Raw genomic sequence first — 26841 nt, 5'->3', positions numbered from 1 at the left:
ATTTTTTTCTGCCGGCCCATTCTGCTGCTTCAGGTGAAAGAAGAAATAATGACCCTCAAATGTATTGCTCATCTGTTATGATTACATCAAAACAGCCAAATCTGTGCTACTCTGTGTTTCTGTTTCTCATCTTGGGAAAATGGAACAATTAAACTCCTATAAATGGAAGGCAGTTTGTTTAAGGGGATTTGATTTAACCTGTATGAGCTCGAGTTCCGCCTTTTGGTCTACCAGTCATTTCATCATTACAGCCTTATTGGGCCAACTAAAAAAAAAAAAGATTATTTCCAGGATGGAGATACCAATGGTACTCCATAAGCAATGAAACAACAAGGGAGCAAATTCGAAGGGCAAGGAAGTATTATCAGTCAAGCATCATTCCATAAATCTGGTTGGGAGTCCAAGAGAATATTTTTGTTGGATAAATGCACTGCTTTTTTACATTGGCTAGCATTTATTGCAAAAACACTTTAATCGATCACTTTGCTGAGTTAAGTCAGTCATGCAGTGCAGCTGTTTTGCATCCATGTAATCTTTATTGACCGTGACCTTTACGTCCGCAATTTAGCATATCATTCAGAGGAAGCATGAGATGAGTGGTCAAAAGTACCGTTCTGTTCAGTTTGTGCCCACAAGTGATCTACTAGGCCATCCAAATGGGTGCAATTTGGAATTTGATGGTGTGTGTCATCACAGATGGATAACGGGTCGCTAAGTAATGAGCGCGATTCAAATTTCGACATAAATGAGCCGTTTATCACTTTTTTTTTGCTGTCTTTTAGTCATGTCATGTAAATTAGTTTTGTAAACACTTTGAAAAAAATAATTGGAGGCAAGCAAGCACATCCGGATGAAGTTAATGCATGTGAAAAATGAATGAATCAAGCCCGAAACCTTCCAATTTAAACTCAGACTGACGCTGCTTTAAAATGTAATAGAAAGCCATCTGCTCAGTCCCGGGGTGTTTAAAGAGCTGTCAGTCAAACTATAACATCTGTTCGTTTATGCGGAGAGTGGATAACACAAAGATTACAGTAAATAAAGACCACAGCATTATTCGGTCCCGTCAGAACAGAATGAGGAGTCACCAGATTTGTCCGCTTACAATTTAGTCCAAACTCACCAGTAACTCTGACATTCTTATTCAGAAGAGGGTTTATGAGTAATTGACTCTAATTTAATTCATTACAATTTTCTTATATTGTTAACATTGTCTGAATGATGATTAGCCTAATTGATGTCATGATAACGCTCAGACAGAATGCAGTATATTGTATAGTAAGGTATGATATGGTAAGCTTTTATTGTCAGAGGTTCAAAAAATAATGTTTGAAAATAAATAAATGCAAATAATAATCAAGTCAAGTTTATTTATATAGCCCTAAATCACAGACAAGCCTCAAAGGGCTTCACATGTACAAATACTGACAATTATTCTCAACATCCCCTGATCTTAAATTTAAATAATTATAATAATAATCTGTGCTCAGCTCTTTTTATAACCAGGTGAGGGCAGTCTAATGCTCTTCTTTCATTCAGAACTGGAAAGAATTTTCCGTCAACTTTCAATGTTGCCAGATTTTATTCTGGGTGGCATTGGATTATACTGTAAATTCAGAGTTAATGAGGTTTTCATTTTGTGGTCATGTAGAGGATTAAACATAATCCAATCTACGATGTTGCTGAAGACTTGCTATTATTGCTCCCAAAAAATGGACATAAGTGAATTCGAAATCATCAGATCACCATCACAGGCACCATCATTAAACCTTTACTATGCTACTGGTACAATCAAACGCAAGTAAATTAACTGGTATCTGGAAAGTTATCTAATGTGGAAGAAATTAGATAGACCATTATTAGTGTATGTCAAAATAAATCTTCATTGAGATGTGAAGAAAGTGTTTGTCACATGAGCAAAACAAGCAGCATTGGCTTTAAAGGCCACTGTTTGAAATATTTTTTCTTTCTTTTGTATATATTTTTTTCATCTTAATGATCTCATTTCCCACCAAAAGCTGTATAGATAAATGTTTATTTGGCCAGATATACACACAAATGAAGTAAGATATGACTCAGTTGGGCATTGGAAGGCAGGCACAGCAGTAAGTATGACAAAGAACAAACACAAGGAACTTTTGTTGAATGGATGGTATTGGGAAGGTTTTTATTCTGCAGGGAGGAGGAGGACGGGATGGAGGAGGAAAGTCTTCGACCCCACTGAGCCAAGACGGAAGAATGACAGGCAGGGCAAATGTGTAACAAGCAGGGATGGGGAAACAACAGGGGGAAACAAGAGAAACGTTGTTTTAGTCTTAGTCTAAAAATAAATTCACTGCTAATACATACCACGTTTTGTGGTGATGTAACGATTACATAAAAGAGTACGACAATTAAAACCTGACAATACTAAAGTTTATTTGATGAAAAATGAGCTTTTTCATCTTTTCATGTGTCTCTGTTGATTCTACCCGTTCGCTCCGCTGTGGTGGGACCAATTAACGTGATAACCACCCCACAGTGAGTTTCTCAGCCAATCACAACCAAGCAGCGAGGCTGGCTGAAGTTCCGGAGCAAAAGAATCATTTTGACGCAACACCCGTATTATTACTAGCTGCAGTGTGAGCGCAGACAAGTAGCAAGCGTCTGATAATAATGACTGAATTGTAATAATGTTTGGCTATATTTTAGGGGTCAGCAACTTTAAATAATCAGCCAATTAAATCCTCCCCCACAATAAAATATAGGTGATCTGCTCATTTGCGGTCCAAATACTCGTAGTGCTTTAGGGCTTGACATCGTGGAAGCAGAAATAGACTCACTGGAGTCTATGCCTGATATTGGCATGCGCAAAGTTTGTTTATTCTGCAAGATCTCCCCTTGAGGGTGATGTAGGCCTCGATCCTTGCACCCACAGTGTCCGTGTGTAACCCCCCACTGCCAATAATGGTGCCACGTCCCTTGTCTGCCGGAACACTTTTAGCAAACACGCGGATCCTTAAGCTAAAATAAAAATCAAATCGCACCATAGCACAGATGCACTGTCTACTAAATCTGTTGCCTGACAGTGACAGCACATCAATATAGCTAGATGGATGTCATTTTGGGATTGGGAATCACATTTGAAATATTTAGTGATAATCCTTAGTAAAAAGGACTAATTGTGTGAAGCACGTCAGAAACTAAGACTGAATTGTGCGTACACATTTACTTGCGCTTCGATTCTCCTGCACTTCCTTCCTCCCCTTGAGGATACTCTCCTTACATTGACACTCATTATCAGCGATATCCAAGGCAATTAGCACCAATGGTGCCGTCCATCTTACTATGGCTCCAATGCTACCATCTGCCAGGCGCCACATGCAAGAACCTAATGAATAATATAGCATGGCGCTATATTGCAAAATATCCTTATGTGCATAATATGGAGTGATTCTTGGGCTGGCGAGTTTCGCGCTAAACTGAGGCGATAATGACGATGATATGCAATATTAAAGAGCATCTTGAAAAGGCTGAGCTAGCCTACATACAACAACTAACGCTCCGGGGATTATTTTTTTTTTTTTTGAGGAGGAGGAGAAAGGACTTTTAATGGAATGTATGCATTATTTTGATGATTTGTAAAGCAGTTTTAATTAGGGGCAGAATGTAAACAACGTAAACGTAACTTATCTGTATGTATAAAGTATAAATTAGAAATAGAAATATTAACGAAACAAAACAGGCGGCGGGTCTTGTATGACTTTAGAATGTATTTCATAACTTCATCTTATCTGTGATTGAATGGATGGAAAAGAGGAGTACAAAAAAACATTACATTCACTTAGGGCAATTGAGTATGAGGAGATTGCGCTCAGGTACGAAAAGCTGTCTTCTTCTTCCGGAGAAACTCAGCCCAGGCTAAAAAAATAAATAAAATAAAACCTAACATCAACATTGTGATCCACCCTTGCCCCTTTAAATGGGATTTGTCAAAACCATTTGGTTGGTATATTTATTTAATATGTCCAGTCCCTCTCCACCGACAATGTTTGGTGGTAAAATTGAGCACGTAAAATGCTTTTTCCGACACTTATTTGCGAAAAGATGACCGACGTTAAAAGAAAGATGAGGAAGGAGGAAAGCAGGGTCGGCCATGAAATATGAAACGGACATGAAAGAAGAGGCAGAGGCAGAAAGTAAGACAGTAAGAAAGTGAGGGAGAGGTCTCCGTATTGCTGGGGGGGCGGGAGGACGAGAGGAGGGGGGCGGTTGAGCAGCATCTGCAAGTGGAGCAGAGAAAGAGAATTGTCCTCAGCTGCACCATTGCTTTTATGAGAGCCAAGCTGCAGCGGGAGACAACAACCTCGATTCCTAATGGAGTGTGTGTGCTTACGTGTGGATGGTTGAACAAGCACACACACACACAGACTGAAATGGAGGAGACTACATTTAATCGCGGCTTACGTATTTGAGTAGCTGTGTAGTCGTTAACAGATGAAGCAAGACGCCATCAATTGATACATTCAATGGGCTTCATCAGTGTGAATCTTCTGACAATAGGATGCGAATATCCCGATGGGCCTCTTGACATTATTCATGTGGGTTGGTTGCAAACGCATTTTGCGCTAACATGCAGTCAAGTTCACAAAAAAACTAATTGTTACACTTATATGGCTAATGCTTTGTAATAGGCTTTTTGTCTTTTATTTTTTTATTTTTACATATCAGCACTCAACTTGACTCATCTCAGCTGAAGTAGAAACTCAGTGCTATCCAGTGCCACCATGAGGCATGACATTTTTTGTTCTTCATCATGTGTAGCATCTCTCACATTTCAGAAGAGTTAAAAATCAATATTTATTTTAGTATTGTTACAGATGCTATTTGGTGACGTTTAAAATGCAACTGTGACCTGTGTTGTGCAAACACCAAAATCCTATTGTGGTGAATGACACACGAGTCCAATGGACCGAATGTCCCTGTTGGTAATAATAATAATGTTCAGTTTTGATGACATTGTCATCTCGCTGTTAAAAGCATCTCTCATGACATGGCTAAAACAAAAACAAGATTAGAGGGCAAAGCTTGTAAGGCAACAAAATAAGACTTTTTACTGAATGATATTTTGTAGACGGCGTGATGCATCACTAATTTGCTGGATTCTATATTTAAATACATGAGTGAAAGATAGCAGTCACTTTTCTGCACGCTGCAGGGCACTTTTACACCTCTGCAAACTACATGCACAGAACAAATGCATGTCTCAGTCGTACCTCATGAATCCTCCCTGACTGTGTCATGTAAAAACCAGTCAACATATTTATTTTCACTTTTTTTGCAAAGCTCACTTTTCTCTTTTGACTCGTAGGTTTGGTTTTCCGTTTGAAGTTTGTGTTCCATATTTTGTTCATTATATGTAATGTGCCACCCTGTTCTTTGGAGAAATTTTTATATTAGGATAAAACAAATAAATGTCTAAAGCATTTTTATTTTGTAATGCAGACAAATTAAAGGAGAAGACATGAGTGAACGTCCATCTGCTCTTTGCAGATAAGCTCAGGCTTTATGTATGCACGTGTGTCATGTGTACTCTTCTGTGCTTGTACTTGTAATGTTATCACTGGCAGCTTATCCAAGTCAACAAAAGGTAGAGTTTTGCCAGCCAATATCATGTCATGTTGGTTTTAGTCATTCAAAAATGTAATTTGGCTTTCAAATGGAGGGAAACGGCTTCACCACTTCAAGGTTAAGAGTTATTGAATGGTTTACATCAAATTGTAAAGTAAACTGTCGAATGTTCCCAATCTAAAGAAGCATCACTGATAAGCAGTGGTGGCAAAATCTTTAGCCCTTGAAATGGAATCTAGTTTTCCATCTCCAAAAGTAGGGTGAATGAGGACTGGTAATGCTGGCACCCCACTTCAGGTAATGCTCTTGATGCTTGCTCTTGTTACACTTACGTTATGTTCAGTCAGAGCGAGTGTTAATCTGCAATGTTGAAGTTACCAAGGTATTCTGATTTTATCGTTTATTTTAACTGGTATCATCACCAAGGGTGGATCTTACTTGCTCACATCCAAACCAAAGGAAGAAAACATTGAACTGCATTTAAATTGCATTTGAAATTTGGTCTCCGCTACATACACTACAATGATGTGTTGAAAATTCAGGACTGGACATGCTAAAGGTAATATGGATTAGTTACAAAATAGTGAAAATAAAACATTTAATTGCTATTAATCTCTATTTCAGTTATTTTCTTAGAGTAATACGTTTGAGCACATCAGTAAGGCTAATGCGAAAGATGCACATCAGTGCACCAGAATATCAAAAACTGGAGAGAATAAAAAAAAAAGTGGTTAGATGGATGGATTTTGTTTATCACCAAAAGCCACACTAGCGCAACTGCTAGCTTCAACAGTAAAAAAAAAATAGTGTTGCTTGGGTCTTTGTGTTTGTAGTATCATTAATTATTTGAATTTAAAAAACATGGCTTGTTGTGTCAAATATTGTTAAAATAAAGATAATTATGCTTTGTTCTGTGCTGGAAAAGATAAGTGGTTGCATGTAGTGAAGATGAGAAGCAGTATCCCTGCCGAATGTGATTTGTACATTTTGTTTATTCATTTTGCACAGGCACATTTTAACCCAGCTCCATTACACCACAAAACAGAGGAAGTACAAGGAGAGGCGGAAAGACAACTTCTGAAACAGGAAGATGAAACAAGTTTTCCTAATGCAATTTAATGATTAAATATATACTATAAAAGTTTTTAAATGGAATAGCGGCACAGTTGAATTTTTAAGCAGAAGGGCACCGCAAACGCTAATAACATAACTTTTTTTGATATCTCAACGGCTTAACCAACAGGATATGAATGCTAAATTCAAGTCTTTTTAGGATCTCCCCTCGGGCTTTTGGTCTCGCTCTTCTCCAATCTTCACACCACCATTACCTTCCTCCTCGTAACAAAAACAACTGGAGCGGCGCATGTCCAATGTGAAACTCTTCACCATGAACATGGCCTATTTTCGTAATGGCATGAATATCCACTTATTCATCACGCTGGAGTAGTTTCTCAGCATGTAACGAGCAGGGAAGTATTTTTGGGCAAGTGATGAGAGCATCAGGCTTCAATGAGTCCAGCAGTGAAATGGATGGCTCGCATTTATTTAGTGGGACCAGAGAGATGGGTCATCCAGAGTAATAGCCTGCTCAAATATATTACAAAATCCCACTTTGTTCTCCTTCTGAAATTGGACACGATGGTCAATCAGTAGTTTTGTGCACATTTCACAAGATCTCAAAATGAAATTAACCCAATGCATTATACAAAAGGTGTGTTTACATGTACAAGCAGTTGACTTCCTCTGGGGATCCATAAAACCTTGCGAGTGAGTTAATAGTTTCCTAATAAAATGACTGTTGAGTAGTAATATAGAATCATAGCATTGATTTGCTGACAATGCATACAGTGAGACTCATTCATAACGTGAAACTGGAAACGGTAAATATGGCTGATGGAAATATAAAAACATCAATAGGAGGTCTAATTTTTCACACAGCTATTTGATTTAGATTGTGCCCATGTTTTGGTGAACAGAGTTTACAACATGTTTTATTGCAATACATATATGTCATCTGGAGTGCATGAGCTCAGACTGTGTGAATAAGTGCCTCACAGATGGCCACAATTCAGATCTTTCATCTCCTCCATCTTTTAGCGTGCGCGCATCATCACGCTGCTCTTCATCTCGCTGCATTGACTTATTTGCAACATTAACTCGGGCGTCAGCCACCTCCGAGGTCAAGTGTCATTAACGCAAAATGGTGGTGAGCACGAAACGACTCATTTGTCCATTTTCGACAACCCGTAATGTTGCTTGATGGGCAATATCAAGCACTCACTGCCTTATTTCTCTGAGGCTCATTTGACCAGTCAGGCCCACATGGATGAAGATCACATTCAATCCATGTGGAACCATCTGCCTTCAATTAGGAAAAAGGAACTATGTTTATTAAAAGAAACTTTCTGCCCACAATGGTTGATGTCACTAGGCATGGCATCAAAAGTCATCATAAATAAATTTTGGGAACACCCAAACACACATTTTGCAAACTATTTTTGATTGAGCGGCAGCTGAGTTTGGCGGAAATACATTTTTGCAGACAACAGTAATGCTGACAAAGTGTTGAACTACTTCTGCCAGTTTAAATTTAGAGTGTTAGACTCATGGGAATATTAGACTTTTGTATTGTATAACAGCAGAACTACTAAAAAAGTAGTGTTCCAAACTATCAAGTGAGTCAAAGGAATGTGTAAAATATATTGACCGGTAAAAAAACTTTCTGGGAGTCCCTTGGCGACTAATGAAGGTCATTCCAGTCACATTTAATTCACAATAATAATTACGTAAAAATAAACTGATTGCAGGTGCATATTTGCTATGTAACAGTCACCTGGACAGTTTTCAATATTTTCCCACTGGCAGCAGAATAGATGCATACATCTCAGATAATTTAAAGTTTGTGCACCGAAATGTCAGCAGAAAAAAAGCTGGAGTCGACAAACCTCTATCCATCACCAGACAAATTCGCAGAGCCAACTTGTATTTTTTTCCAGACTTACCCACTGCCAGTTAGTGTGTTTTTGGCTTTGTTGGAAGCCAATTCACCTGTCAATTTAGCTGAAAATGATGAATCACCATTTTACTGGATTGGGTGACCACAGAGTTTTACTGTCATGTTATAGCTGATGTGTGCCAACACCTTTTAGTTAATATGATTTTATTTAGAAGGCGTTCATGCTTAGTGGCGGAGTGAAGATTTTTTTTTACTATTTGTGTAATTCAGAAATATTCCTAAATATGATATTGTATTGTTGTTTCTATACTATTATTACCTGATTTTCTAGCGATAAAACAAAAAAAAACCTCTACAAAAGTTGACTTGCATCAAAAAAAAAGATAAAATGTTCACCATTGTAATTATAGCACACTTGCACATCCTATTTCTTGTCTTGCTGACATTAAGTCCTCTTTGTTGTCGAATGTAAGTCAGCAAACGTCTACTCCGCCTAATATACTGCACTGCTTTTGTTACCATGACAACCAGGGCTAGAGGTATTGCATGGAGACATCACCTACCACAAACACCGCCAACTTCACCGATCCATCAAGTATACACAACACTTAGCTAATGCTAACCGAATGATAGCTCACCAATACATGATGTGTCGTGGCACATTTTGATGCAATGCGAAGAATCTTTAGATGTCTGGACAACTTGTATTTTTTGCTTCTGTTCTGTATCTCAGACTCAATCAGCTCAATGGAGTATTGTGTCTGACATTAGCGAACCTTTGCATAATTTGCCCCGCCATCCCATTTTCTACAAAGGCGTCAAAACTTCAAAGCCGCCTCATTATACCTCGCCTCACTTGTGCTTCAGCGATGCTATTTTATCAAAAATCTTGTTTATATTTGTACAGTCAAGCTTGTGTATAAGGCGATGCAATGCAAGCGTTGACTACTTCCAAATGAACGCTCATTAATGTAGAAAGGCTTCAAAGTGAACTACAGCGTGCTGAAACACGATTGCAACCATCAGCAGTCGCGTTCTCATCACCAGTGAACGAGTGCCGCTATCAGCTCAACGCTAATTCACGCTGTGTTACTTCCTCATTACAGAAGAAAATTCCAGCAAAAACAACATAATGTGACAGTCTTAACGCCGTCTAAATGATGGTTTGCACGTGGCCTCCTCGCATGTTCCTGGAGGAAATTTAATCCGATCCCCCAATTACATTCACATGTGGACAATTGGTGAGTCCCTACTGTTAAAGAAAAGGAAATGTTCACAGAAATAGAAGAATTTGATATTATTCATAGAAATCAGGCAACAAGAACAAACTCAGGCAAAATCAACAAACCAGAAAATCTTTTATTCTCGAGACTTGGGATGAATTCTTTACCCCAAGCATTCATCTAATTTATTATTCATTTGTTCTGATGAAACTTCCACATCCATTCTAATCTACTCAGGGATCCATTTAACATTTATTTCTATTTGTCCAAAGCTTGTCAAGATATATTTAAAACGTACTGTATTTTCAACAACTTTGTACCTTGGTTTGTGACTCACATGATTTTCACGCGGCCTCAATGAGCCGTTGCCTGACTCACTGCCAAATTATTCTCAGTTGAAGAGCAATCAACGGAAGAACGGCCCAATATTTTTCCACCTGGAATCACAACCCAGTTTTTTTCACCTCTGAAATGGGCCGTGTAAAAAAGCAATTACAAATTTTGTTCGGACCTGAACATGATTTGATATGATAAGATTTAATGAGATGACAAAGTGAATAGAAAATTCCAAATGTTAATCAGACTGACTAATGATAATATGATATATTGTAAATATATTATGATATAAATAAAATGCGTCAATAGAAAAAGGACTTTGAAGTAAGGCTACCTCGCTATTGTTTTACACCACAAAGGTCGTTTATTGTTATTGTATAACTTTCAAGTTTCTTGTATTTTTCACACTTATCAAATTAATGCATTTGACCTGAACAATGATCACAATATTTGCACTAGTTTTAGAACATGGACAATACTTTTCTCACATCTGGTATGCATGGCAACCAAGGCTGCTGCAATTGGGAATGTGTGTGTGTGTGTATTTGTGTGTTTGTGGTTAACTGACAGAATAGGAAACAAAAGACCAAGATAGAGACTAATGAATGGGAGCGATGAAATGTAAGGAAAGAAATAAAAATAGGTTAACACCATCCCGGCAGTGAGGCGAAGAGAGATAGGAGAAAAAGAGAGACAGCAGAGGGGAGGTCGAGCGAGCTCGGCGGCGCCTTCTTGCTCTTCTTCTGCCTCTCGCTCTCTTTGATATCACTTGCTTTTTGCAACTCAACAGCAAGCGGCATGGAGCGGGAACCTCCAAGATTCAGTATGTAATGCTGTTTTACTATCACTTCTCTTGGCTTGACTTGATATCACACTTTTGATTTTACTGATGACACGGGTTGGTTGGCTTGCATTACTTTTAGATTGAGGGGTGCGTGTATCAGTTGTGTGTTTAAAAGTTAGATAATCATTCAGATCATCTTTTGGGTTGGTGTTTTTTTTACATTTCACGCACCTCTCATTTCAGTCCATGAATGCATATTTAAATTCATTTTATGAATGTTGTCAGCGGTTGTATTAATTTTGATTAGTTCTGAATTGTGACATGTTTAAACTGCAATGAATCAATTGGAAGACTCTTTGCCTTGAAGACAGGATCAATGAGGAAATTGAAGTTCAGTCATGAAAGGGCAGTTCCGTTTAATAGAATCAGAACTGATTTTCAAATACCTGTTGAATCAATCAAGCCTTTCATCTTGAATGCTGCAGAGTTTAATTTCTATTTCGAGATTTGTTTGGTGTATTTTTTTCGACATCTCATGGTCAAAACGGCAAGCTTTCAATCTGCTCGTCTGTTTGGTGGTGGTCTTTTTTTTTTTTGGTCTATTCCCAGTGAGCTAGCTGACATTCTGCCTCCAACACTGATGATGTACTGAAATATACATGCCATGACATTTGAAATCCTTCAGATCCCAATTGACATGATTTCCATTTGATTAATAACAATTTGATTATAGAATGTCACATCTTGCAGTATATTTCTGTCTCTAATAGGATTAAAAAAAAAATCTTTATGTAAATGCTACGTTACGTACACTTTCAACATGAGTACTGAAAAGCATACACGATTTTTTGTGGTTTTCACATGTCAGATTTTTGGGCATCTCGTGTTTATTTGTTTAATTGACACCACCACAAATATAAATGGAGACTGCCACAGCTGCAATTGCTTCTAGTGGCATAAAATGTATTAATTATTTCAAAAGGCGGAAGAATGTCAATTTTCTGCATTTTGCTGTAGGATCAGATTTACTAACTTTCAGACGGGTTTAGCAATATTCCCCCCAAAAAATTTTCAATGCATATAGAAGATAAAATTACACAGAACACATTTGAGTTGGTACAATTAAAATGAATTCTCTTTGAGAAAGAACTGGATACACTTGATTTTAATCGTCTTTTCAACCATTAACAACTTCTGACATATTTTTGGCTTAATGAATTTTTAATACTGAGATGCAGTAGTCTGAAGTGGATTAGTTCAAAAAACTAAAATTCACAAGAAATGACCGTATCGATTTAGAGCAGGGTGAACAAGTACTCTGTGATTTGAAAAAAAATACTTTGAATACTTTAAATTTCAGCTCTTATACACTGCAGAACTCCAAGAGGCTGTTTGCATTACTTACAAGAGCTCTGAGGTCAGCCATAATAATACTCAGTGAAATTTGTTCTCGAGTGTGGTGACCTTTTCTATGCTGAGTTCTTTCTTTGTTTTGTTGTTTAGTTTCTTCCTGACGAGTGAGGTACCCCTAAGTAAGGCATTGAACATTAAATAACTGGTGTTGTTGAAGCATGACCGAAACCAGACAAAAGGTGTAGAATTCTCTGCCTCAATTGTTATGTGAGGCTCCAATGTGAATTCTTCACTCCAAGTTATTGATTATTATTATTTTTTGTTAATTTGTTAGACAGGCCAAGAGATTTTTTGTCTTCAATCTTACCTGATATTGTCTTTTCTAAAATACAAAAAAAATTTAATTTGTAATTTTTTTTTAATTCAATATCTTTCTCTTGGCTAAAAGTGGATTTTCACTGAGTTACTGGAACCTAATTTGGAAAAAAAATAAAAAATACAAATTGGGCAGGCACTTCAATTTGGTAGACGATTGGATTAATGTTTGGATTTAAAAAAAAAAGCGATCTACGTTTGTGAAAGCATCTTTCCCATCAGAGTCCACTTTCAGTGTGAAATGAGCCGTGTTATTTAATCAAGTACATCAAATCGCACATTGCTTCTTCCTTTTTTTAACCTATAAAACATTGCTGAGGAAACACTTTGTCATCTCATCAAAAAGCTGTATAGAATCATAGCACCATTTACGTGATGAATGACAAATTGATAAACAAAGAAATTATGGGTTGTGAATATAGGGAAACAAAACAAGAGCAGAAACACACAGATAGACAGTGATACACTCTTATGATGGGAAAAATAGAAAAAATTATGCGGCTGATGTTTTCTTGACCGCAGACGCCATTCAGTGTCAAATGAAGGTGCCCTGTCCGGAACGTCCAATTGCAGCAAAAATTGGCTTTGGTGAACAAATGATTGGGTGTGAGGCTTTTTTGGCTCAATTTTCCAAGGAGTCAATATGATTTACGGTAATATTTTATATTGACACAGTATATGTATTTTTGCTTTCATCAGCAACAATTATATTTATACTTCCATAAAAAAAAGAGATTTTAAAGCCATCGACCAACTGGCGGCCAGCTGGACGCATTGCCTTATAATTTCGCTGATAAGTATACTAGTGATCATGCTTGAATGGTGTCAGAGGTCCGAAAGTCCCAGAGGGAGGTGGAATGGGTCCCGTCTGTGTTACAGGAGTATTTAGCATGACAAGTGTGAGCAGATGATGGCTTTGCGCAGTATGTGGAACGTGAGCATTGATGCTTGGCTTATTCTATAAATCCACAGAAGGCACACGTGGACATCAGTTCACATTTCTAGTGTTACCTATAGACTGAGAGGTTTTCACTTTCAACTTTAAGAACCTTTTACCAACTTGCTTGACTTGTCATGATGATAATACACATGCACGCACAAACAAGAGCGCGAGGAAGAAGACTATAGCTAAATAACAGCTAGTTTTCGTGTTTGGCTTTATTCATTTAAACTCATAGAATTCTTTAGCAATTTTGCCACCAATTGGTTTGACATCGGCTATGAACGATGCATTTTACAAACGGGGCTTTAACAAAGAGGCTCAGTGCATTGACGAAACAGAACAGCATTGGAAAACTGCCAAAACCAAACGAGCTGCAGAGACAATCTTAATGTACTTATTGTGTTTACTGGTGGAATTAAATTACTTCTCTTTATTCTCTTCGTCTGTTGTGCTTTACTTTGGCCTATGATAGTGCAAGACTCTACATAACTAGAGCCTGTGCGATGTGTAAATTATTAATTGAATTTCATTCAAATGCATTTGCATTTATACAGAAGACAATAATCTGGCCAATTAATATTTTTAATTCTGGTAATATCTAGCTCATATATCAGTCAGAAAAGCAAAGCAGTGGCACTTCTTCATGGAAACTCATTTTTTTTTCTTGACTGACCCTGCGTGCAATTTTACTTGAATTTTGAAAGCAGATATTTAAAGGCATGTTTTCATTTAGTGCGTGCACACATGCCCACATTGTGCGGTGCTCAACTGTTCAGCGCTATTGTGATTTTTGTAGCACTTAATGGATGTATGTACCTCGAGGCAGTCAGATTGCACTGCAATCATGAAGAGGGTATAAACACACTCGCACACGCACACACACACACGTCTACTTCTCCAGATTCCCTTTCCCAAATATCAGCACCCAAAAAACAATTTCTGAGCAATCCAAACAATTACTGTACATCATTTCTCTTGCATAAAATTGAATTTTTCCAATCTCAGGTTCTAATAAAAGGATTTCTTCTTCCTTTCAATACTTCTTCTTAGGTTTATATAAACTGAGCGCACTCACTAATTACTTTATGCAGCAATCCGCTCAAGCGGCCTTGTGAAAAGAAGCTTTTACCCAGACAAAGTAATGCATGTAAATATATACAAGAAGAAAAAAGCTAAAACGGCACCAGGGCAAAGAGATCGATTGATGCAAGGCATGAAATAACTTCTTTTATTTTTTGAGGAACAACTTAGGTAATCGGTGACTTCAGTTGAGGGGCAACATTTTGGGCTGTAATTTGATTTAGCATCTTATAAAATGTCTCTCTTAACATAAGCTACAACTGTAGAAACTAAAGTTCTTCTGAAATGTGGAGCCTGACTTCTTGTGTCAAGATTTTCTTCTGCCGTCTGTGGTCATGTATCGATGTGCTTCATCAAATTCTGCCAATACTCTCAACGATTTCTGTCCAAAAATAATCCAAATATTGGAACGCTGATCCTTGATTGAGGCTGTCGTAAGATAATCACGTCTGTTGAGAAGGATGTATTTTTATAATTATTCATTTGGCTTAGTGGGCTGCTAGTTAGCACGTCTGTCTCAAAGTTCTGAGGTTGGAGCTTCAAATCCAGGCTCTGTAGAGTCTGAATGATTGTTTCGTTGGTTGTGAATGTTTGGTGGGTTTGGCGAAAGCTCTGGACAGCTTGCCAGTCAAGCACTATGTCTATAAATGGATATTCTGCCAACGACTCGCTAAAGAGACGTGGTGTCCACAAGATGCCCGCTCATCAGCAACTACCAATTAGAGGAAAACTATTTACCATATCAAATTAGGGGGAAGAGTGACCCAATTGAAGCAAAATTTACACAATATTTTTGAACAGCAACCAATGAAAGTAGCTTGAACAAGATTATACAACTTGTGACCTTAAAAAAGACAATGACAATATGGTTTACATTTTAAAAGCTGCGTCGTCCGTAGTAAGGTTACAAGTCCTCACATGTTTGAGATACCTAACTTTGAAGTACACACGCAGCGATGATGTTCATAAACCTCATAGCATCCGAATATTTCTCGTGAAGAGCTTTTGCGAGAGCCCCCTGCTGTTCGTAGTAGTGACAAATGAAAGCAGAGCAATCACACAGAGAGGCTTTAATGTGCTCACGCTGACACACACAAACACAAACGCGCTCGAGACTGACATGCCGAGATGCAGTCTGCCACACAGCATGGAAGACATTTTCATTCGTGAGCAACACTGGAGCTTAGCATAGAACCACGAGGCTGTTTTGGCCAATCATTGTCACCCAGGATGCCACCTCATTTGAGACAATCAAATCAATCCAAGGATAAAAAGGTGCTGGGCTTGTTAGCAGGTTTTCCAACCACCTGCCCTTAAATTTTCATATGGATGTTGCTGTATGTGAAAGCATTCACCAATTCCTGTGAATTGATGAGGTAGATTTTCCACACTGGGTTCCAGCCCTAATTGGCAAGGTCCCCAAGGGTACGGTGGGCCTATGGACTTGTCTGTGAGCACATTGTCCCCTCACACCACCAGCTGCCAACCTCTCAGTAAGATCCCAAATGAACTCAGACAGAAACCCTTGGCTCTTGGAGAAATCTGCTCGTCCCCGGGCGAGAAGGAGGAAGACTTAATTGGAAGTCTATCTGCGAGCTCTGTCTGACGTGTTCCGCACTGATTCACATCCAACAAACTCGAAACGCTCAACTGATTTCTCCAAAGTTGTCCAATAGCATCATGGAGTTCTACCAGCAAGGGAGTGTGTCTTGATACTGTACATCCATGCGTGCAATAGCTCATTTTAGTCGGGAAACATTATAGTTGTGTGGGTCATTTAGTTCTCATGATTGTGAACTGCCTAAATATACATATATGTGCCGTATTTTCCGCACTATAAGGCGCACCTTCAATGAATGGCCCATTTTAAAACTTTGTTAATATATATAAGGTGCACCGGATTACAAGGCGCATAGAATAAATAATCTATTTATTAATCTGCAATCACAATATAGTAACACTCGAAATAGTGAAAACAATAACAATATCTCAATAACTCAACGTTGCTCAAACGTTAATATCACACAACACACAAAATAAACATGTAAAGCTTACTTTAATAAATTAGTCCTCATCCGCGAATCCATATTGGTCCATATATAAAGCGCACCGGATTATAAGGCCACTGTCGGCTTTTGAGAAAATTTGAGGTTTTTAGGTGCGCCTTATAGTGCGGAAAATACGGTGTGTTTTTTTGGGACAAACAACAAAAAATGGAGTGCCATGCAACTTGTACAATTGAGATTACAGGTAAACGACTCAAATTGATTTCATGCAATTCAAATGATATTTCTCAAGGCAATTATTGAGGTTTCCCCTTTCAAATTCAACTATAAATGATTCAATTTCAGTTTCTGATGACACACATTCCCGCCCATAGTCTGGTGACATATACAGTTCTTTGTAAACAAGCAAATTGAATAATTCTTTTTACAGCAAATGTCAAATAGAGAGTATTTTCTCTGCAGTATAACAAAAAACAGCAGAAGAGGCACATCAGCAGAAAAAATAGAAGAATGTATTACTTGGATGCTCGCTAAAAAGGTCGGCTTTGTCAGCTTTTTTTTTTAACCCACCATGCATAAAGTCAGAGCAAATGAGCAAAGTCCTTTTCCATTCGTCATCATATCCAAAGAGGTACATCTTATTTCAAATCAATGCTAATACATGCGACATTGGTGATTCATGTAAACGAGCTGATCACCCGAAGCGGCGAACAAAACAGCGAGCACCGCTTGTCATCACTTCGACTCAAGTGGAGATGGTGAACACCTTCAAACTCCTTCGTAGCCAAATTATAACCTCATGAAACGCAGCACATCTTCAGGAAGGTTTTGCAAAGAAGGTACTTCATACAGAAGCTGACAAAGTCTCTGAAACTTCTCTCTGTCTCTGAAAAGCTCTCCAGCGTTTCATTAAAACTGCACAGCGCAGCTATGGAGTAGCCTTCACAGCATTACATCACATCTATGACAGTCGTAGTACAAACAGGGCTCAATCTGCTTTTTTTCACTTTTTCCATCTGGCAGACGCTACGGGAGTGTTGCAGCCCCGACAACAAGGCTATAAACCTGCTTCTACCCACAGCGAGCAGGCACTTCAAAAATGGTCTCATTTGTCTACATTGTGCATCTGCAACCTTCAATAATCAAATAATTGAATTTCCCTTTGCACCTCATATATAAACCTTTTTTTTGTGCTGGCTCATTGAATTTGTACAGTGTGTACTGCGATCTTTTTAAATTGCTCTTATGTACATACGTTCAGTCTAAAAGCAGTTGGCTCAAAAATAACCCAATGTGGGTCTGTCTGTCTGTCTATCCATCCACATATCTGCCTGTCTATCTTCAGTTGATACTTTCTATTTACTTTCAAATGGTACAATAGTGACTGCCACGCACAAAAGAAGGTCATGTGACAATGTTCGGCAAGAAAGAGTGAAGTTGAAAGGTGGCTCACATTCAGAGTTCTGATGAAAAAAAAGGTGGGAGAAGGACAAAAGATGTCGGAGATGGCTTACATGGGGCTTCTCGGCATAGTGGGTATCCTCATCAACATTTAATGAGGACCCTTGAGATGGCACATGGGCGCCAGTTTGTGCCTGTGTGTACTGTTGTTGTGTGTGTGTGTGTGTGTGTGTGTGTGTGTGTGTGTGTGCAGTGAATGGTTTCACGATTAATTATACAGTAAATAATTGATGGTGCCAAGCTCATCATTAGGTTAAGGTGTTCAGTGTAGTTGGCCCTGACTCGCCGAGCATGACTGATACCTTTGAGACACAAAGGTGGACATTATGGGTGTAAAGAGTGCTGAAAGATACAGAGCAAGGCCATACTTACACATATTTTATTAAAACATTTTTCTCACCATTCCTTCGTATGGATATCGAGGGCTCTATTTTTGATAGATGGACGCGTTTAGTGATGCACTTAGTGTAAAAACCAGCACATCTTCATTTTCATGCCTGGGCAAGTCTAAATCCCCATTAACCCCGTTTGGGAATTTGTTCACTCCCTCAATGGCGCAAACACCCCTCTCTGAACGCACCACAAAAACCTATGTGCACAGAAAGTGTGTCACTTAAAAGTGACTCTGGCTCGAAGTATGCCCAGCCTAGATTATCACATTATGGGTGGAGAACTTTTATGTGAGGTAGTTGTTGCGTGGGGTAAAGAAGGGTTTGCTCTCATTTTTAGAGATAGATAATAAAATGTTTACGTGGTAGATTAACTGGCCACTTGATGGGTTGGCAGGCACTCCAAAGACTATTTGTTTGCAAGCCAGTAAAATGTAAAGTAAATGTTCCACATTATGTCCTCTTTAAACTCACTGTATATGAAGCAAAAGAGTGGATTTTGTTGTTTAGTGGATTTTGTTGTTTTTGTGATTTGAGCAATTCGACTGAAAGATGCAGTAAACCATATCGTAACAGAAATACTGTGTGCATTCTTGCGACTGGAGTCGGGAGTGATTTTGACATTATCCACAGCACAAATGGCACGTCAACAATTGCACTGCTCAACCTGAAAAATCATTTTAGTTTTTTTAACCTTTGTCAAGAAAACTCATCAAAGCCGCATACACTCGAAACATTCTTCAGGTGTGTTTGCCCGAACTTGACATTGACAATTGGGAAGCCCAAAAATATTTCTCGGTGACATGACATTATGGACACAGTACCTTGAGATCTGCTTTTTGCTGCTTTTGTTTACTCTCATGGTGCCTGTTTTAATAATACAATTGAATTGATTGGAACAATAGTGGATATTTGGCAGGAAAAGAAGACTTTCTCAAATGGCTGTGCAATCTTTTTTCCATTCAGACAGCACTCGTAATACCAGAAGGAGTTGTTGTGAGACATGATTGAAACGTTGACATGCAGCCGCATATTGATCGCATTCATCATATGCCAACGTCAAGTGAAGCTTGAGAAAAAAGTCAGTACTATTAAATGCTTTAACCTTGACAGCAATGCCACTAACCTTCATATTTAAACATTCATGAGGTTTTCATCTGTATTTGATCAAAGTTCGCAACCTCTCTTGTAATTATAGAGATTATTTGACACAAATATAATGCATTACCGTAATCCTCGTTTATCGCGGATAATTGGTTCCAAAAACCACCCGCGATAAGTGAAATTCGTGAAGTACGGTCACCAACAAGAAGTACTGGGCAGGGAAATGCGAAGTCGCGAGGGATCACTTAAGTGATGTTTTGACAAGAGGAACCTTGTGAACATTTAAAGATTTCACTCTAATGGTGCACAGTGTTTTTTTCTAGTGATTGAGGTTCCAACTGCTTTCAGATCATTAACAAGAGCCTGCGGTGTAATTTGTGGCTGCTCTCTTGACTTTCTGGTGGTCACAAGATAAGATCTAGGCTAAAGACAATTGATGATCATTTTTTTCCCCTTCCAAATAAAAGCGCCAATAGTTGCCACTTGATTTTAAAAGCAATTACAGCCTTGAGCAGGTCTACAATCAAGTCCCTGACATCTTTTGGCAGCGCTTTAATCTAGTCCATTGTGGTATGTAGATTGTACAATACAGATGCGCTTTAAACACTCGATGACTCGAGGGCAGCAATATTGTAATTGTTGGCTGATTGTGCACATCTGCGCGCCTTACGGCCACCGGACAATCTGCGTCAGACAGAATTGTGGATGAGTTGCAGGAGATAAAATATTTATTTGGCTCAATACAATGAAAATATAAATATCAAGTAGATTTTTTGACACCCTGATATGCTATACAATTAAAAATGCAACAGTCAGCCAATGCTCCTGCCAGTGTTTAATTAAATGTGACCTAATTTGAGTCCAGATAAAAGACTGAAATGAAAATATGTACAGTGTGCGTGTGTTGTTGTTTGTGTTGTATTATAATGAAATCAAAATGTCATATTGCCACGGCGATCTATTTGATGCAACTACATAGAGAATCAAAAAGTAAAAAGGTTGAAATTAAGCCAGATGACTTTATGTACTTTGGACATTGAACTTTACTTCTTTAGGCATCGCTTTCTCCTATTTAACGGTCGATGCAGCAGCTTCGTCGTAGTAGCATGTGTGTGTGTGTGTGTATCTAATTGCTCTGTGCATTTCATGACATCCAAGAGGGTGGATCTCATTTGGATGCTCACACGTTAGAGATCCACTTCTCGTTACATGTAATGACGCATATCCGAATAGGGCCACATGTGAGAAACTATTAACCATGTTGTGAATTGCAGCCTAAGCTCTTCCCTAATTTGGAGAGGCTAGGATCTGGCATCAAAACCTCAACTTTGTCATTTTTTGGGGGGAGAAATAACATCTATTTCTAAAATGCAGTTATATTGGTGGTCAAGATGATGCAGTGGTGAGTTTAACGCACAAAGGAGAGCAGTCAGCAGTGCTGACATGTTTCTTGGAAGATTGATAGACAAAGTAAGAATCTATATTGGGCAAAGCAAAAAGGAAACATTTGTCAATGTCACAGTTGCTCTGAAAACCACAACAGGGGCCAAAAATCGAATCAAAGCGAGAGTTTGGCTCACACTGCTAACTAAGCTGGTGCGGGATATATAATGAAATGGTCAACATAGAAAATGTAGGTTACTTCTAATATTCCCTCCTTGATGAGAGAAAGAGATCTTGGAATGAGAAGGGTTGCATTTTTTTTCCCGAAAAGCAATTTGTGGATGCATTTCATCCATTTTGCAATGGCTATTTCCTCTTCCGATGCGCTTATAAAATATACAAATCAATGCAAATAAAGGCATATAAATATACAAAACGGGTTAGTTTATGTAAAATATAAATGCACAAATGCACGCTTTGAATAAGTTAAGCATGGTTTGACATTTCAAGCGTTGCACCCTACACTGGATATGAATAGTGACATTCTTTCCAAAGAGCTCAGCAGATGTCCTTCTCCTGACTGCAATCATGTTTAATCATTCCATGATGCCGCTCTGCACCGTACGAGGGCCGTTAAAAGGGATCCCATTGTGAGTGCTGTATTAATGAGTTTATTGAAAGGAGTGTAAAGGTACACGTTATAAATATAAAGGACCGTCAGCAAGGATGCCTCCGCTCGGTGCCGTAAGGTGCGACAGAGCAGCCATTAAGGCAATTGATGCTATAATGACTGCACGCGAGGCCGCCGCAATGTGTGAAAGCTTCGACCAAACGTGTGATTTAACAGTGCCGCAGAAGCCGACGGGAGCACAACTGTGTATTACGTACGGCCATGCAAACAATCCTCGCTTCGTTCGTGCCACGCCGCTCTGCGGTATTCCTGTTCAACAAAGCGCGTGACGGGAGATTGAAGTAAATTACCTCTGAGCTTGCTGATTTGTGTTTAATCAGCGCAAAGCCCAGGACAAATAAGCCGTAATAGCAGGTGCAGGCCCGTTTGCCTTTGGAGATCTGAACTGTCATTTGAGCAACAACATCAAAAAGTTGATAAGATAAGTGGCCGGCGGTGTTGTCAGCTCGGCTCGACTGTTTGTGTTCCCCCGCCTGGCAATTAAAATATGAGCCAAGGGTCCTCTGCCTCATATTTTCACCTCACCTCACTGCTCGGTCTGAGAATAAGATGCAGCAACTGGAGTGTCCGAGAGTTTACTCAAGTGCTCACTGACTCATCCACGATTGATTCGCAAAGCGTCTTTATTTGACACGGAGCATTTGTGATAAGTGAAAAAATCCTCATGGTATTGCTCAGACAGAAAAAGAAGGACAAAATAAATCTAACAAGTCATGTTGACAGAATTCAATTTATCACACAGATAGCACAAAAGCCAAGCTAAAAAGTTTGAACATTTGTGACTGGTAAATGACTTCTCAGCTGTAACATTGTCAAATAGCTTATTCTGCTGTTTGAGGTGCTTACACTAGAAATGTCGGACTGAACTTTGGCACGAAATATTCCACAAAGTCAGGAAAGTGATGATGATGCATGTCTGTCATTAAGTCTGATTGAGTTTGAGCATCAAGACTGCGGGGGACAGGCGAGGGGGGCGGTTAATCGTGTGTTTACAATAGAACTGGCCCAGTGTGAGAGCGACCTAAATGAAGGACCCACTGTTGCGTTTCCATTGGTTGTGTTGTTCAAACATAAATACGCTGAGATGTAAAGGAGTTGGAAGACAATCTCACTCTGATTTCACGAATACTTGCATACCTCTGTTGAATTTTACATGAATTAGTGTTAAAAAGTTCAAAGGTCACTAAAGTCTTTCCTATGCATACATCAGATAGACTATTACGAGAAACCCATTATGTGTCCATTTCCCTTTTGGGAAGAATCTCATTCATTTTGACAATTGTAGCACATTAATCTTCATTGCAATGTCCATTTACATATATTAACATCTTAAATATTTTGTGGCAATTAATCTAGAATGAAAGGATCAATTGACTAGTTTTCAGCCAACTGTACTTAATTCATTCAAAATCGATATTTGACGTCTGTAGCCGTCAATGGCAGTAAATGAGTTAAGGTTGATGTGTGACTCTACTTTCAAGTTGAAGTTTGTTTGGTTATTGCCACCCCCCCCCCCCCCCCCCCCCACCACCACCACCATGTCATTAACACACACACACACACACACACACACACACACACACACACACCCACACACACACACACCCACCAATGACATGCACTGTTATAACTGCAGTGGTAAACAATTAACAGAACCGAGTGACAGTCTGTTGCAACATTGTCTGCTAATTTGTTTTCTTGGGCCAATCTTAAAGAAGCAAATTAAATATCTAATGAGCATGTGAAATCCTTCAAATGAATGTCATCAATCTTGATGCACCCACCCGATCCAACCAATTACAGGCTGTATCTTGCTTAGAGGATCAGATGATAACATTTTGCACAAGAGATTCTACTATTTTCTGCAGCGCAGTTACATTGCTTTCATGTGGATTTATCACCATTCATTCTTCAGTCCTTGTAGTTTCTTATGTTGCAACCTTACTTTTTTCTCCCTGTTAAGCTAAACTCTCCACTTATTCGCCCGAGTTTTCTCCAGGTACTTCTGCTTCCACCCACATTACAAAAACAAGCATGCTAGGTCCATTGAAGACTAAATTGTCTTCTGCTGTGAATGTAATGGCTTGTGTGTCTGTATGGAAAATACACGCTGTTCAAAAGGCAACACAACTGACGCAGCATATGAGAGCTCAACAAGAGTCACAAGGTTAAAGGAACACAAAGCATCGATCTGGATGAGGCAACAAAAGAATCTGATGCGAGTAATGTTCCCGAGAGCAAAGTCACCTACATGTTCGGGGCAACCAGGGCGCTTTCTCCAGTGACGCTATTACAGTTTTCGAAGTTGCTTCGGTACATTTTTCACTCCAGAATTGAATTTCTCAAAACGACTTCATTGTGGCACATGAGAAAAGCAGTTTTTCATTTCTGCAAATGCTTTTCTTCGTCCATCTAAGGAAAAAGAAACTTTCATTCTGGTCAATATACATTTAAAAACAACAACAACCAAAAAATCCCACAGGGGACCGACATTTATTTGATGTGCAGTGAGATGTCAATTAATTCCAATAGTCCACTTTCTAACTTTGATGTCCACATGTAAATAAAATCTGCATAAGCTGGTTGGAGGCGACGCCTAATTGCAAACACAGGTTTCAAGATCTGCAAGGCCTTATATTGGAATAAATTGTCTCATAGCCTACATTATGCAAAAAAAGTACTTAGCCCGCCCAAATCCTTCTAGCAGCCTACTTACACTTAGTCAAAAGCCTTGTTCATAAAGAGATTTGGATGAGTAAGATTAATTAATTGTCATCAAATATTGATATTTATCATTAGTGATTAATTGAAATAAAGTGAATTAAAATGAATTAAAATTACTTTTCTTTTTTTTATGTTCACCTGTTTCCAGCATTGATAATCCCCATTTGCAATCGGGAAGGAAGTGGATAAATATTGAAATGATCATATCTCTCCAATCTAATTGGTGATGCTGCAATTCTCCCTTTGTTACAAGCATACCCGGATTCAACCCGATTCCTTTACTTTATGGTAATATATATGTAGCCACCACATCATTATCCAACTAAAAGGGAGAAGACGGTGAGAAAAAAAGAGGACTCAAGAACAGGCATACAGAAATTTCTCCTCCAAGTTATCCTGTCACCCGCAAGAAAATATCAGCTTTCATTTAATGAGCTGCCGCAAGACGACACACTTGGACGCCTTCTGAAACAAGTGTGGCCGTGTGTGTCTATTGTCTGGTAAACGTCACAAGCAGCATTACACTTGAATCTTTTGACATCGTAGACATACTTCCAGACACACGCTCATGTCGTCTGCGGTAATATATAAAGTGAGTAGATGGGATTCACAGGAGGACACCAACCATGTCTGCAGCATTTATTACAGTGCAATAGAGGGAGCACTTGGTCAACCAAGCATCGGCGACAGCCACTATTGTCACCTCTCATTCGTTCATGAGTTCAAAAGCAATGTAATAAAGGTTGAAGCATTTCATTTATTTACATTATTATTATTATACACAGTACAGTATCTTATAATATTAGACAGTATGCTCCATGGGCGACCATGGACAGCTTCCAAAAGTGAACTTTTCATTTCACTGTGACTTGACAACCTGCTGATTGGCTGGCAATTAGTCTAAAGTCCAGGTTATGGCTCCACTGTCATCCAAAATCATCTGGGATGGATGGCCTCGGGCTCACCTGTGACCCTACTTAGGAAAAGTGGCAACACTCGACAAGGGATGTCAAGGTTAGATCAAGGCTTTTATCAATTCTCACTGCAGGATGGAAGTCTTTTTTTGGTGGAGCTTTTTTTTTTTTTACAACTTTTAACTGTCAGTTGTGTTCAGTTCGCCCTTCGGCTTTTTTGCGGGTGAAAAAGTCAGATTTTTTTTTTAGGGAAATGTAACTGTCAAGTCCTGCCATCCTTAGAATGTAAAACATTAGACTAATGAGCCTTTTTTTTTTTCATGTTGTGTTGTTAATTATATTTGTGAGACGATAGCTTGCACCTTCCCCTGAGGTGGGATTTTCATTTCTGAATGTGATAAAAGGTGATAATAATACTTAGACCTGCTTTCAGCTGGCCTAAAGTCGAGTCTACTTTCTGTCACCTGAGGGTTGGCGGCATGTGAAATAGAAAAGCCCCTCGCTCAGCTGGAATGCCCAGAAAGCTGCAACGCGGTGGTTGCAGAATTCCCAAACTTGCTAATATTCCTAATTATTAATTGCTTGCTAATTAATTATAAAGCTGTGGATAATGAAAGAACTTGAAGCAGTAGTAAACAAAAAAAAAAAATCCACTTACTTTACAGGAGGACCCTCATGAGAGTAACATGTATAGAAAACTAGGAATTATAAGAAAGAAAGCTAAAGTATGGGGGGGCGGGAACATAGCTGCAGTTTAAGACTCCATGTGGCACGACAGGGAAATCAAATGATGGCATATCAAAATATAAGCGAGGGAAGACATTTTGAGAGAAGACGAGCTGCTCCCTGATCAGCGCTGTGAGACTTGATGGCTAACCACAGGGAAAAGATCCCTCCACTAGGACAACAAAGATCAGAGGAACGGATGACTTTGACTTGCCAGACATTTTAATTCATTTTTCTCTTGCTTTAAAAAGAAGGATTTTTTGGGGAATATGTGGCTCTTGTAGCATTTGAATGTTTTCTGAGTTGTGATAACTAGCTGGCGGTTGTGTTCATTTTGGAATCCTTAAATAATGTTCTGTGAGGATTTGATAAGTAGGATGAATTTGTCAAGTTATGGTCATGGGGATCTACCAGAAGCACACATCTCTATGCTGTTATCTCCTGCTGAGCTCCCGCTCTGCTGCAATATCAAACAAATCCCGGGCATCTTTTAATACATCGTCTCGGGTGGATAGGTACGTACGTACGTGACGGGAAATAGAAGAGATTGCATTTGAAGTTACAAATGACCTGGGGTAATATAACCTTTGTGGATGTGAACACAAAAGTAGTTTCACACGTGAAAAAATATTGAAGGTTGAAAACAGCAACTATCTTAATGAGTAGTAACGCCTCCACTTGTAACGCTGACAGGACCCAAAACACTCTGAAATGACCTAAAACGATCTGTGTTCACTCCCACAACTGCGCAAAATGCCTCTTTTTTTTTTATTGCGGCAAGAC

The 26841-nt window shown here is 38.9% G+C and overlaps 1 protein-coding gene across 4 annotated transcripts in view; it reads left to right on the top strand.

Moving 5' to 3' along the window:
- plch2a (phospholipase C, eta 2a) overlaps window positions 1-26841 on the top strand; it is a 74093-nt gene that overhangs the window by 4817 nt on the left and 42435 nt on the right. The window contains exon 1 of one of the 4 annotated variants that reach the window (XM_088360754.1): window positions 10883-10948. The exons of the other annotated variants lie outside the window; for them this stretch is intronic. Within the exon in view, the coding sequence (XP_088216880.1) occupies window positions 10924-10948 (25 nt within the window). The 5' untranslated portion in view covers window positions 10883-10923. Of the gene's footprint in view, window positions 1-10882; window positions 10949-26841 lie in introns of those variants that run through there. 4 annotated transcript variants of the gene reach the window in all.

The sequence above is a fragment of the Syngnathus floridae genome, chromosome 2 (genome assembly GCF_059516105.1).
Source record: "Syngnathus floridae isolate MCC-2025c chromosome 2, RoL_Sflo_1.0, whole genome shotgun sequence".
NCBI lineage: Eukaryota > Metazoa > Chordata > Actinopteri > Syngnathiformes > Syngnathidae > Syngnathus > Syngnathus floridae.
Note: the sequence above shows the minus strand (reverse complement) of the source record. Positions and strands in the feature narration are given on the sequence as shown.